This window comes from Siniperca chuatsi, linkage group LG2, assembly GCF_020085105.1.
Source record: "Siniperca chuatsi isolate FFG_IHB_CAS linkage group LG2, ASM2008510v1, whole genome shotgun sequence".
Classification (NCBI taxonomy): Eukaryota; Metazoa; Chordata; class Actinopteri; order Centrarchiformes; family Sinipercidae; genus Siniperca; species Siniperca chuatsi.
This window is the reverse complement of record NC_058043.1, coordinates 29,635,394-29,648,241: the sequence shown is the minus strand read 5'-3', so window position 1 is coordinate 29,648,241 and position 12,848 is coordinate 29,635,394. Positions and strand designations below refer to the sequence as shown.

Genomic DNA, 12,848 nt, shown 5'->3' with positions numbered 1-12,848 from the left:
CACAACGCGGCCATTTTTATCAATGGGAATGACGAAAGGGGCACAGTTCAAAGAGTGGAACAGCACAGAAAGAATCATTGCCTAACTAAATTCAATTTAGTCAGTTAATTTTAGTCTTAGCTGTATTATAGTGTATTATATTTTGATTTGCTTAGTACTTCTATTCCTGTGTGCATTGACGTGATAGTGAGCAGCTGAAACAAAAAAGAGTTTCCCCTCAGGGATCAATAAAGTATTTCTGATTCTGATTTATGCAACAGTTGCCAAAGTTTTACAGTCCAGGCGCTTAGTTAAAAAGCAAGTTGCAAAAGCAACTTCTTCCAAGTTAAGCTAGGTTAGCAAACTGTTATATAGCTAGCAATCCTCAGTTAACTTATCAAAATGTCTTACACATGTAAGGTTTGTAAGTTTGGTACAGCATTGATTTCTGTAGTACTGCCCCTGTCAGCACAGCTAGCTCATTAAACAGTGAAATGACCCAAACAGGTCTGGATGGTGGGAATGATAATGTAAATGATGGAGTGAAGAAGTTGGATGATGAAAATTATGATGCAGGTAATGAAGTAGATGAGAATGATTTTATTAAGTCTGGCCATGTTTTATCTCAAAATGCAGGCTAAAATTTTGCTACTAGCCAGTGGGATTCAGAAACTAATTGGAGAGTTTCAGGAGGTGCACAGTTACAGCACAGCCCATCTTTTGTCTAAATTGCATGGAGACTTAACAAAGTTAAATGTGCCTGAAAATGATATTAGGGATCTCATTGATAATCTCTCAAAAAATGACCTCCTGAAAAGGTGCAATGAGGGAGTATTTAGAACTCAAACACAAAAAACTCTCTTCAAGAGTAAATTTGATTATGTTGAGCCAACCCCGATTTACCTAGGTATTGATGCTAATGGAAAAGAGAGATTTTGCCAGTATGTCTATTAAAGATACAGTGAAGGGATTACTTAGTCAGACCTCAGTTCGAGAGCAATATCTCCAAGCAGAATCTGACACGCCAACAACTCCTGATGTGCTGGAAGACCTGAGAGATGGTATAATCATCAGAAACAATAAATTAGTAAACAAATCACCATTCTTTCTATCCATAATCTTGTGTCAAGATTCATTTGAGGTTAATAACCCTCTAGGATCTGTCAAAAAGAAACAAGATTTTAGCTGTGTATATGACACTAGCAGAGATTGCAACACACAACTTCCATTGATCCAATGCAGCTAGTAATGCACGGAGGAGGACTTCACATTTTTTGGCCAAGAAAAAGTATTTTCTGCTGCAGTTGGTGCAATGGAAGAAACTGTAATTCATGAACCTCATGGGAACATGTGAGGGGTACTGTGATCGCTATAACTGGGGACAATCTAGGGTCACACTGCATTGGAGGGTTTACTGAAAACTTCAGTAAAAGCAGATATTTTTGCAGGTATTGCCTCATAGATAGGGAAACCTTCGAACACCCACAAAATCAGGTCCTGTTAGATCGGTAGAGACTTATAAGAACTGTGTGGCACAGGCATAATTAAATCAGGAATTGACCAAAGGAGTAAAGTTTTCTGTTTTCAATCAGCTGAAGTATTATCATGTTTGCCAGCCAGGCCTCCCTCCCTGTTTGGGTCATGACCTGTCTGAAGGGATTGTTTCTGTTGATCGGTGCCTCTTGCGTGTCCTTCCTATAATGATTGGGTACAGGGTCAAAACTTCTTTTACATTTACTTTACCTGCATTTCTCCTTTTAAAAGTTTGCTTGCAGCATTGACCTAATGAAATCACAACTTGCATGTAGGAACATTTTTTATTATGAGGGATTTCTCCTTAAGCATTTAAAACCAGTTAGGTTAACATGTCCAAAATTAGTAGGGCAATATGACATTCTTACTATTAAACTTCAAAAATTAGGAAAAAACCATGAACATCTCTTAGGGGTGAAAGAATATTATTTTGTATCCCAAGAGGAAAACACATAGAACCATACCAACAGAAGATAAATTAAAAATTTAAAAATGTAAAAAATAAATTTACATTGACAATGAATATGTCCATTAAATGCATATACTAATGTCATTAATTGGAGGAGAATATATCCACCATTTGTTGACTTTAGGGCAATATAAGAATAGGACTTCTTAAAATCAAGACTTCAACTAGCATATAAGTGATTTCTATGTTTTAACATAACATGGGAGGCACTTTGACCAAAACAGATTTTGCTCTTAAACTTCATATCCATTTGGGTTGATCCTAGCCTTGAAATAGGTTTGCCCTAAAACTATCAAATAAGAGTTTGATCTTTCTATAAATATATTGTTGCTCTGCCCTGAGATGACTCTTGTTAACCTAATGTGCTCATCAAACTGGCCAGGTGATTCTAAATATTAACTTCCATTTTCAATTCAATTTTATTTATATAGCGCCAATTTATAACTGACATTATCTCATTGCACTTTTATTAGAGCAGGTCTAGACCGTACTCTTTATAATATTTACAGAGACCCAACAAATCCTACAAAACACTTGGCGAGAGTGGCAAGGAAAAACTTCTTTAAGAGGCAGAAATCTCGGGCAGAGCCAGACTCAAGGTGGGCGGCGATCTGGGTGGGTGGGGCCGGAGGCGAAGGCGGAGACCCTCTGAAGGCCGGCGGCGAAGGCAGAACCCCTCTGGAGGCCGGCGAACCAGATCAGGAACCGGCAGCGGGACAGCTGGACAGGGAGCCGGCGGCGGGGCTGCAGGACAGGAAGCCGGCGATGGTGCAGCAGAACAAGAAGCCGGCGATGGGGCAGCAGGACAGGAAGCTGGTGATGGGAAGATTGGTAGAGGAGCGGGCTGGACCAGTGGTGTCCAGGAATCCGGAGCCTGCCACTCTGGCAGAGAAGGAGGGTGTGGCTGCTGCTGCGATCCAGCCAACTGTTCCGCTGCATGCTGCGACCCAGCAGACAGTTCCGCAGCGTGCTGCGATCCAACCGGAAGAGGAGGTGGTTGGGATCCAGCGGAGGCTAGGGATTGGTGCGAGTGCGATCCAGCCGGGAAAAGAGGCGACTGCGATCCAGCAGGGAGTCCGGGAGCAGGATGCTGCTGCAAACCGGCAGGGAGTCGGGGAACGAGGAGCTGCTGTGGTCTGGCAGAGAGTCCAGGAACAAGGATCTGCTGCAATCTGGCAGGGAGTCCAGGAACGAGGAGCTGGTGCGATCCAGCAGGGAGTGATGTCTGCTGCGATCCAGCAGGGAGTTATGGCACTGGAACTGGAGGCGGCCGTGGCGCTGGAACTGGAGATGGCAGTGGAGTTGGAACTGGAGGCGGCGGAGTGGGCGAGCAGCAGGGCGGTGGAGCGGGTGAGCAGCGGGGCAGCGGTGCTGGTTAGTAGGCTGAAGACTGGCCGGTAGAGGTGCAGGCTGAGAACTGGCTGACGAATCAACGACTGGAGTGCCGAACACTTCCCTGAAGTGTGTTACGAAACTGCAAAAAGATTAGGTGATGGGTCCATTTCGTGACCATATGGATTCTGCCCAGTGGATTGCTGGTCCATGGAGCAATGAGATTAAGAAGACCACCTTGGATCACTCGTCGGGATACAGGTGCGGCTCTTTATAAAGAGTACAGTCTAGACCTGCTCTATAGGAAAAGTGCAATGAGATAACTTCTGTTATGAATTGGCGCTATATAAATAAAATTGAATTGAATCTCTAGGACCAGGGAACACAGCAACAGGAATCCGTCGCAGTCCTCTGCCGAGCCAAAGAAGGGCGCTAGTTTGGCCATAGGGCTGGAATACACCGGTGGTGAAGGAGCGACTGCGGAAGTGACGGAAGTGATGGTTAGAGCGGCTGGAGGTGGATTGGTGGAGAGATATCGTCGGAGACCCTCTACCCAGTCTTGGAAGGGGTCTGCGGAGCTCATGGCTATAATCCTTTTGGTAGTGGGTCTGACCATCTGTTACAGACAGACAGGCAGGAGACACCAATGTGGAGACATATGTGTATTTATTAGGTTACAGCTGTAAAAGACAGGTGTGCAGGTATGGCGATGGGGAAGTCTGTTGGAGGGAAGACTCGCTGACGTGGAGGTCGCTGGAGAGGAAGGAGATCGCGGGAGAAGGAGATCGCTGGAGAGGAGAATCACTGGAAAGAGAGCTAGGGGTTATGCAGAGTCGCATGGGGAGCCCTTGTATCAAACGTGGTCTGACAATTGGCTGAGGTGAGTGTTGGCCCTTTTGTGCTGGCTGTGATTGGGTGCTGATGGGGAGCAGAAGTGTGATAGGGAGCAGGTGTGCTTGATTAGCAGACGGTGGAGCCTGGCGTATCTGTGACAACTCTACACAGCAAAGGGATAATTTTACTTTGTGTTGCACATGACACAGGATTTAGTGAGATATAGTATCCACATTGTGAAAGACTTTATATTGTATCGTAAAGATTTGAGCATGCAATGATAAAAAAACAATTAATTCAGTATTTGAGTGTTCTTTAACTGTTTTTTGTTCGTTTGTTGTTTTTTTGGGGGGGGTATTTTTGCCTCTTTTTATTGGACCGTGAAGAATGCATGCTGTTGTAGGACATTGTTAAATGTACAGTACCAGTCAAAAGTTTGGACAGACCCTCCAATTCACCTGAATGAGAAAGTGTGTCCATACTTTTGACTGGTACTTATGTGTCATGGTCACATAGTGGTGGTAATGTTTATGATTATTTGTTTATGAATGTTTTATCAAGTATAACTAATGATCATAGCACCATGATTTAAAGTGTTGTCAAGGAAAGAATTAACACCTGGTGTTAAGCTTAGCTTCAGTATTCCTGTAAAGCTGCAATACTGCATTGCTTGAGCCAAATTGACCTACCAGTTACACAAATATGGATTGTTGGTCAATATTAATATCCTACTGGCCAAGCAAACTGATTCATGGCTCAGTATTCATGACCTCCCACCCACTCAAACCGACTCAGGAGTCAGTATTATCGACCCCCTCCCCCTTTGGTCTGAAGGTTAAACAAAAACTGACCTGTGAGACATTTTGATCTGGTGGCAGGATATTCATTTTGACCAACAATCCTTGTTTGCTTAAGTGGTAGGTCAATTTGTCTCAACCAATGCAGTATTGAAGCTTTACAGATATACTAAGTTGGTCATACCAGGTATTAAAGAGTAACTACACACAAATTCTGCTAGCTCCCTCCATCCCAGCATATTTAGAGGTTCTGCTCACACCATGAGACAAAGTTACCCACCGCAGCCCTGTACTCAGTCTCATCACCACCACTGATACATCTCACCACAGCAGAGTCATCAGAAAACTTCTGAAGATGGCAGGACTCTGTGTGGTAGCTGAAATCTATAGTGTAGATAGTGAAGAGGAAGGGAGAGAGGACAGTCCCCTGAGGGGCCCCAGTGTTGCTGACCACGCTGTCCGACACACAGTGCTGCAGACGCACATGGTAGGTGAACTGAAGGGGGTCCAGGAGGGGTCTGACCATGGGCCGCAGCTGTTCCAGCACCAGTCTCTCCAGGGTCTTCATTATGTGGGAAGTCAGTGCCACCGGCCTGTCCTTGGAGCTACTGGTACGCGGCGTCTTCGGCACAGGAACGAGGCAAGATGTCTTCCACAGAACAGGGACCCTTTGAAGACTCAGGTTGAAGACATGTTGAAGGACTCCATATAGCTGGGGGGCACAGGCTTTTAGCACCCCGGGGCCAACGCCATCGCCCGATGGCTGCAGCCTTGTTTGAGTGGAGTTTCATCAGATGTCCTCTCACCTGGTCAGTAGTCAGGCACACAGCAGAGGTTACAGGCGGGGAGGGGGAGTCGTCAGTCATGACAGGGCCGTTAACCTGAGAGCCAGTTGAGGGGAGTAGGACTCTCCCAGGAAGATGGAGGAGGGGAGCAGTGGACACAGAAGAGTCTGAGGGCCGACAGCAGCTGAGTTAGAGGGGGGGATGAGCAGGAGCCGGTGTTACACTGTCTTCTATGGGCTGTGTGGGCATTTCACACTCTCCTGTTCCACCTGTTTAAGTGTTTTCAGACAGAAAGCAAAGAGAATTTTCACCTTGTGTCATTGGTTAAAAAAAAAGAAGTTGAACCATTTTCATCTTGAACAGATCCATTTGTGCCTCAGTTTGTGCTGCCTGAGCATCTAATTGGGCTCATTTGTGTCTTTTCATTGGCAGTATACTCAATCGCACAAAATCTTAAAAATCAAGTCTTTAAAATTTTCTTCACATTCTGTCTGAACACACCTGTAAGAAACAACTTTTTCATTCTTAATGGTACAGAGTTTGGTGACATCACATAATTTCCAGCATAGCTCTGCCCAATTGTTCTCTTTAAAGGTAATTTCATACAGAAGTTATCTTTGTGTGAAAAGTATTAAAGCATTCTGAACATTTACAGAATATATAAAATACCAGTTAAAAAACACTAGAGTTTATGGAAGTCCAGCATGGATCACTAAGAGGAGAAATCACTTAATGCTGCCTAAGCATATACGAGAGATATAAGACATTTAAGGGGTTAGGTCAAAAATATTTAAAAATGAATACAGTAACAGAATGTTGTTGGTGTCTGTTTTGATTTGGCAATCAAGTTCTACTGCTTCAGTAAACTTTAAAGGAGTACATATCAGAGACAATATATTTACTATAATAGTGAAACAATGCAATTTCCTTGCATTTAATTCACCATTAACCGTAAGATGTGGCTTCAGTGTTCTATAAATGTCACATCCTGGCATCTGGGTCATGTTCAGCACTTTGCTGAGGCCACTGTTGGCAGTCATCTTTAAAATATGAATATTTGTGATGGCCTTGAAGGCATCAGAAGACAGGCTCTGTATAGTGGCAGTAACATATGACCTGCAGAAGGACGTAATAGACCACTAAAACATTTGGCTGAATAGAGTAATTTAAGTTTTTGTTATTAATAAATATGGAAAACAAATTAAAATTCAAAAACATTATCTGTCATCTCCAAACTTGAGATAAGAAAAGCTGGGATGTTCATTTCATACTATAATGACTATGATGCTAATGTCAGTGAAAAGATTTTTTGAAAGAAAGAAAGAAAGCTAAATCTACATGATGTTACTAATTCATTTTTCACTGGTCACTGCATTTTCCATTTCCAACATACAGTATCTCATGTCAGTAGCAATGGGTTCTGTTTTATTTTGTTTGCTCATGACTAGCACATCAGTAACATTTTGGGTGAGTATACAAATTAGGCTTTATTCTGGGCCACAACACCAATGGATCATAACACAATGAATACATTACATACACAAAATACTTCCCAATATGGGAGAGGAATAATTCAAGTTAAACATTGCAGTTTCATCAGGATTGTTCAGCAGACAGTACAGTACAACATTAACAACCAATAGAAAAAACTATGCCATAAATGGTGTATAAATCATACAAAAGCAGGAATTTCACAAAATATACCAAACACTAGGATTGCAAACATGGCTTAAAATACACCTTTTAGGAATGAAGAAATACTGTAGTATGAGGGCTTTTTGCTGGAGGTGCAATTTTTTCCCCTGTACCAATATGGGCTGTGAACTAATCTTTTCCTGGTCAACACACTGAGTATGAGGAGTATTTTCCAACAAAACATTTTTCCACAGGGATGAGCTTCTAAAGAGCAAATCCTTGTCATTGCTCTTTCTGCAGAATCTTCATGTCCAAAACAGCAGTGCATATTCAACTGCATGACCCTTGTAGTCTTTCCTGCTTCGGCATTTTAGTGCAGGACCAGATATGTGTATTGTGTCTCCATAAATGGGTTGCCTGCTTATCATTAGCAAGTTTCCTTATTTGTTTGGGAACATGACAATAATTCCAGTTCTTTGGAACAGCAGCAGGGGAGGCTCCTTCTTGGATCTAAGCTTCAGAGGACGCCTGGGGTTTGAGCTGGGCTTTCTCCATGGTCGTACCGTACGGATCTGACCTTTTAAAGAAGCCCATCTGGAGGGAAACAGAGAGGAAGATCACATACAAATCAAAGTCTAGACTGTAAGGGGGGGGGGGGTATCTGTAGAAATTAATATTCCCTATTTCATGGGTTTGACACTTACTGAGGTTTCTTTTATACAGTACAAATTGTACAGTTTGCTGTTTTGCCAAAATTCTACTTCAGAAAAAAATAATTCCTGATGTTGGCCTATCAGAGCATGGCTGGGTTATGATATAAAAAGCTGATTTCAGTGGAGCATATTTCTTATGCAACTATTTTTAAACTAAAACATATTTTATCAAGAAATTATTAAATATGTACATCATCCCTAATTGCATGGACTGAGTATGAGACACTGGGCACAGACATATAAAAGGTCCCCTCCTACAGAGGAGCAAGACATCAGACTGAAAGAGACACAACACAACCACAACTAAAAAGGCAGCGCTGTTTGTGGACGTTTTGCGTCTCTTATGGTTTTGTGTCTCTGTGGTCGTTTTTAATATTTTGATTAATTGTGCAGCCCTACTTTCCAACAAGAAATGTTAAGTCCCTTCAAACAGAGGCTCTGTGCCAGGTAGGTCATTTCAGTAATCCATCTAAGCCTAATTATTTTACTGATCACATGTGTGGATATGAAGTGGAGAGAATGGTCAATGAGACCACAAAGCTGTCAAAAAGTGTGTCATTTGTTCCCTGTAGTAACACCAACTAACCCCCAATTAAATTGTACCTAAGGTGTCCTGATATTCAATTTTAGCACATGCCAGCCAGTCAGAAACTGTTTTTTTCTGTGGTAATTGTATTTATCAGCTTGTTACCTTGTGTAGTAGATATATGAGCAGGGAAAGTAATAGCAACCCAGCTAGAACAGCAAGGACGATGATCCACAGTGGAACAGAGAACAGACTGTCCGGCTTGTTCCACATCACAGCCATCACCACCTGAACAACAGGAAATCACAGCCTTCAGATGAACCTCCGCAGATTTGTACCACCTTTCACTGACATTCGCATGTAAATAAGCTGAAAATCCAAGACAAAATCTGATGAAGTTACCTTTTTGGATCCCGATGGCTTGAATTTGGGAAGAATAGAATACGGCATCCTGCCCACCTTGTACTGAGCAGAGCACTCCAGAATATACTGCTTATAAGCCCTCTGTGAACAAGCAAAATACAGTTGGAAAAACAAACATTTTAATAAGGGCTGGACTGACATGAAAGCAGCCAATACCTGATAACGTGGCACTTTCCAGTATTTTATGAGTTTACCCTTATCAAATTTTGAATCACATAAAATGGAAATCAGACACTGAGACAATAAAACACTGTACTGAAACCCAGAATGCTATTACTGTTGCAACTATTAATGCTACTACTACTAATGTACTGTGTGGAATCGTATCAAAATCTGCCATTCAAGTCAGTTCAGACTGATACCTAGCCAAACACAGGGGTATGACTAGACAAAAGACTAGAATTTATCAGTTGATCGACGTGTGATTTGTTGATGGGCACTGTTGTTTCACAATGCCATGCACAAAGAAAATTGAGGAGCTGCCCACAGGTGGAGAAAAAAAATAGTTGATGAATAGTATATACTGTATGAAATTAGCATGTGTTATGGCGTTGGAACACACATCTGTAATTGTTGTTGGTCCCCAACAGACGGCAGTATAAGAACACAGATTGTCTGACTTTATGTTGGTTTTCTCATGCAGTCTGTTTTCCTCTTGATTTGAGTTTCCTGTACTAACAGATTACATATGACCGACAATGCAGAGCAGTGTGTCCTGTAGTCTCACCTCGATGAAGGTTTCAGCCCAGAGTCTGGAGCGTACAGTCAGGATAATGCTGGCTCCTCTCTCCAGCAGCCCAACATTACACTGCAGCTGCCAGCACTCCACTGTAGAGCATGTCTGAGGGACAGAGCCAGTGTCAATCACACAGCTAATGCTAATGCATTCAGCACTATTTCTTTTCATTAATGATTGGATTGGCTGATATTGGCCTAGAAGTCTCACACCAAAATGATTTGTTGCAGCTTCTTCTGTAGGAATCCTAAAATATGAAAGAATTATTCCCATACATTTTAAAGAATAGTAGACAATTCACTGCCTGCACAATATCTATTTGAAAGCACTTTACAGGTCTATCCAATTTAAGATAAATCCATACTGCATCTTCATTATTAAAATTAATCTTATATCGAATCTTATCAAATCAAATAAATTGGCTGTTAGCATACTGCAGATATATTTGTTATTGGTGTATATCTCGGCACATAAGTTACAAGAAATCGCAGTGCAGAAATGCCAAACTAGGTTTGAGGTACTTTGAACAGTGTCACCATTACATAGTTTGTCCACCGCAGAATGTATAAATGGTAAATGGACTGTACGTATAGAGCGCCTTTCTAGTCTTTCTGACTACTCAAAGCGCTTCAACTACATATCTCATTCACCCCATTCACACACATTCATACACTGATGGCAGAACTGCTCATCAAAGTAACTAATCATTCACACACATTCACACAGAAGTGGTGTAGTGGTATCTTGTGCCTTCAACCAAAATTGTGAGTAGTCTAATTTTACTTTTGATACTTTAAGTACATTTTGCTGACATTTTCAATGCATGACTTTTACTTGTAATGGAGTGTTTTTATATTGCAGTGTTGCTGGATCTGAATGCATTCTCGACCATCAATATACACTAATTCATATGGTGTTTTGTGCACCACACCTTCCAGAAATCACTCTGGGCTTCACTTTGACATCTATTCATAGGATTTTCTGTTAATGGTGTTTGACTTTCTGTAGGTGGCGCTCATTTTGTTGTTTCTTCAGCTGTGGTTGATATCATTAGCTTGTTCTGCTATTTCTTTTCACTTCATTCATACTACTTAAAACGCTGAACGCTGTAGCAAAAGAGTTTCCCCTCGGGTATCAATAAAGTATTTCTGATTCTGATTCTGAACTTTCAAACAGTGAAACATGAATGTTTGGAAATATTTTCAACATGTGGTTGGATTCTCCAATTTACAGATGGTTAAGAGATTAGCTGGCAAACATTACAGTAAGTGATACAGACAGCACAAAAACAACCCAGTAAATCACGAAACCTAATTAACTTCATCTCACAAACAATTACAGCAAGCAGCAGGAGATGTTGACCATTATATCTATTTCCATTTCCTCTGTTAATAATCTCATTATAATTTAAATCTTTTTCAAATTCAGAGGCCAGAGCTACCTCTTCCTACAATTCGATTGGACTATTTTAGTTAAAGTGTACTACATGAATGTGCAAAGCCCACACAGGAGACTGAAAAAAGGCACAGTGCACTGCAGTAAAAAGACACTACAACAGAAACCTTTTCTACGATATTTTCATTGGTGTGTCATCTGGACACTGTTTTCAGAATCAAGACGTTTCGGCTCCCATCCGGAAGTCATTCTCAATTATAAATTCCATTTTTCACAATTGAGAATGACTTCCGGATGGGAGCCGAAACGTCTTAATTCTGAAAACAGTGTCCAGATGACTACGACTGAAACCTTTTCTACCATAGAACACTCCTGGATGAATGAGGGACTACACCGACCAATACAAATACACTCCCATAAGAAACCAAGTTGGGAACACTTTATTAAAGAGCCTCTGTTGTGGTGTGTTTGGAGTGAACAACTCTACAGACTCGCGTCACCATGATTCCCTCTACATGTTGAGTCAAGGAGGAAAGAGAAGGCGAAAAACACCTCCTGGAGTCTTTATGGGACACTGTGGGAGTCAACTGTTCTATCCTGATGAGGAACCATTGTACCATTGTTGTCAGTTTACACTTGTTTAAATTGGCTAGGTCTGCTTATCAAGTGAAAAAACCATATCTGGACACACAAATATGAACTTGACCTGAATTGAGGTGAACCCTCAGATTTTACACATCAAAATGTGTGAAAAAAATGTGAAATAAGTTGTATAAAGCATTTAGTGGCTACAGATGGAGCTGTGTGAAGTCTGATTCAAATCCTACCTCAAAGACTGCACTTAAGAGGGTAACTTGGAGAGAATGTGTGTCTGAACCTTGTAGCCTCAATACTGGGGTCCCACACGGTTCTGTTCTGGGTCCCCTCCTCTTCTCTCTTTACACCAAGTCACTTGGCTCTGTTATTCACTCACATGGCTCTTCCAACCACAGCTATGCAGATGATACTCAACTAATTCTGTCTTGTCCCTGATCTGAAACCCAGGTGGCAGCATGAATCTCTGCATACCTGGATGATATCTCATAGTGGATGTCTGCTCACCACCTGAAGCTCAACATCGACAAGACTGAGCTGCTCTTCCTTCCAGGGAAGGCATCTCCCATCCATGACCTCCCCATTACCATTGAGAACTCTGAGGTGTCTCTGACTCCAAGGAACCTGGGTGTGACACTGGATGATCAACTGTCCTTAGCTGCCCACATCACTGCGACAACCTGCTTGTGCAGATTCATCCTCCACAACATCAGGAGGATATGTCAGTTCTGGATATTTTTTTTTAACTCTCCATCACAAGTGTATGAATGTAACAGCAGTGCAATGCTAAATCGGTGGAGTACTCTTTAATGCAGTCAATAGAAATATATGTAAATGAACTGTGTCCATGGATACACAAGGACCAGTATTAAAACTGCTTGGCAGAAAACATATTCTCTTTTATTCTTTACAACTGGATTTCCTATTCTTTCTATGTTGTCTCACCAGGTTTCCTTGTTCAGCCAGAAGATCTCTATGCACCTCCCTCCTCCAAATGTGGTGCTCAGTGCTGGATTTCAATGATGTGGGACCCTCTGCTGCTGGAGGCTGTAGCTGCATACATAAAGACATTGACAGAGTCAATAACAAACACAATC

The 12,848-nt window shown here is 41.8% G+C and overlaps 2 protein-coding genes across 5 annotated transcripts in view; one reads left to right on the top strand and one right to left on the bottom strand.

Moving 5' to 3' along the window:
- Window positions 1-12,840, top strand: part of LOC122888591 (small vasohibin binding protein) — a 58,756-nt gene extending 45,916 nt beyond the window's left edge. Inside the window, exons 4-5 of the transcript XR_006380734.1 lie at window positions 12,202-12,472; window positions 12,700-12,840. The gene's annotated coding sequence lies outside the window, so the exon portion shown is untranslated. The remainder of the gene's footprint in view (window positions 1-12,201; window positions 12,473-12,699) is intronic.
- LOC122888504 (integrin alpha-5-like) overlaps window positions 7,134-12,848 on the bottom strand; it is a 113,240-nt gene continuing 107,525 nt past the window's right edge. For all 4 annotated transcript variants that reach the window (XM_044223037.1, XM_044223053.1, XM_044223064.1 and 1 more), the window contains 5 exons: window positions 12,697-12,804; window positions 9,754-9,867; window positions 9,006-9,107; window positions 8,769-8,891; window positions 7,134-7,958 (listed from right to left, as the gene is read on the bottom strand). In XM_044223037.1, coding sequence (XP_044078972.1) covers window positions 7,875-7,958; window positions 8,769-8,891; window positions 9,006-9,107; window positions 9,754-9,867; window positions 12,697-12,804 — 531 coding nt within the window. In that variant the 3' untranslated portion in view covers window positions 7,134-7,874. The remainder of the gene's footprint in view (window positions 7,959-8,768; window positions 8,892-9,005; window positions 9,108-9,753; window positions 9,868-12,696; window positions 12,805-12,848) is intronic.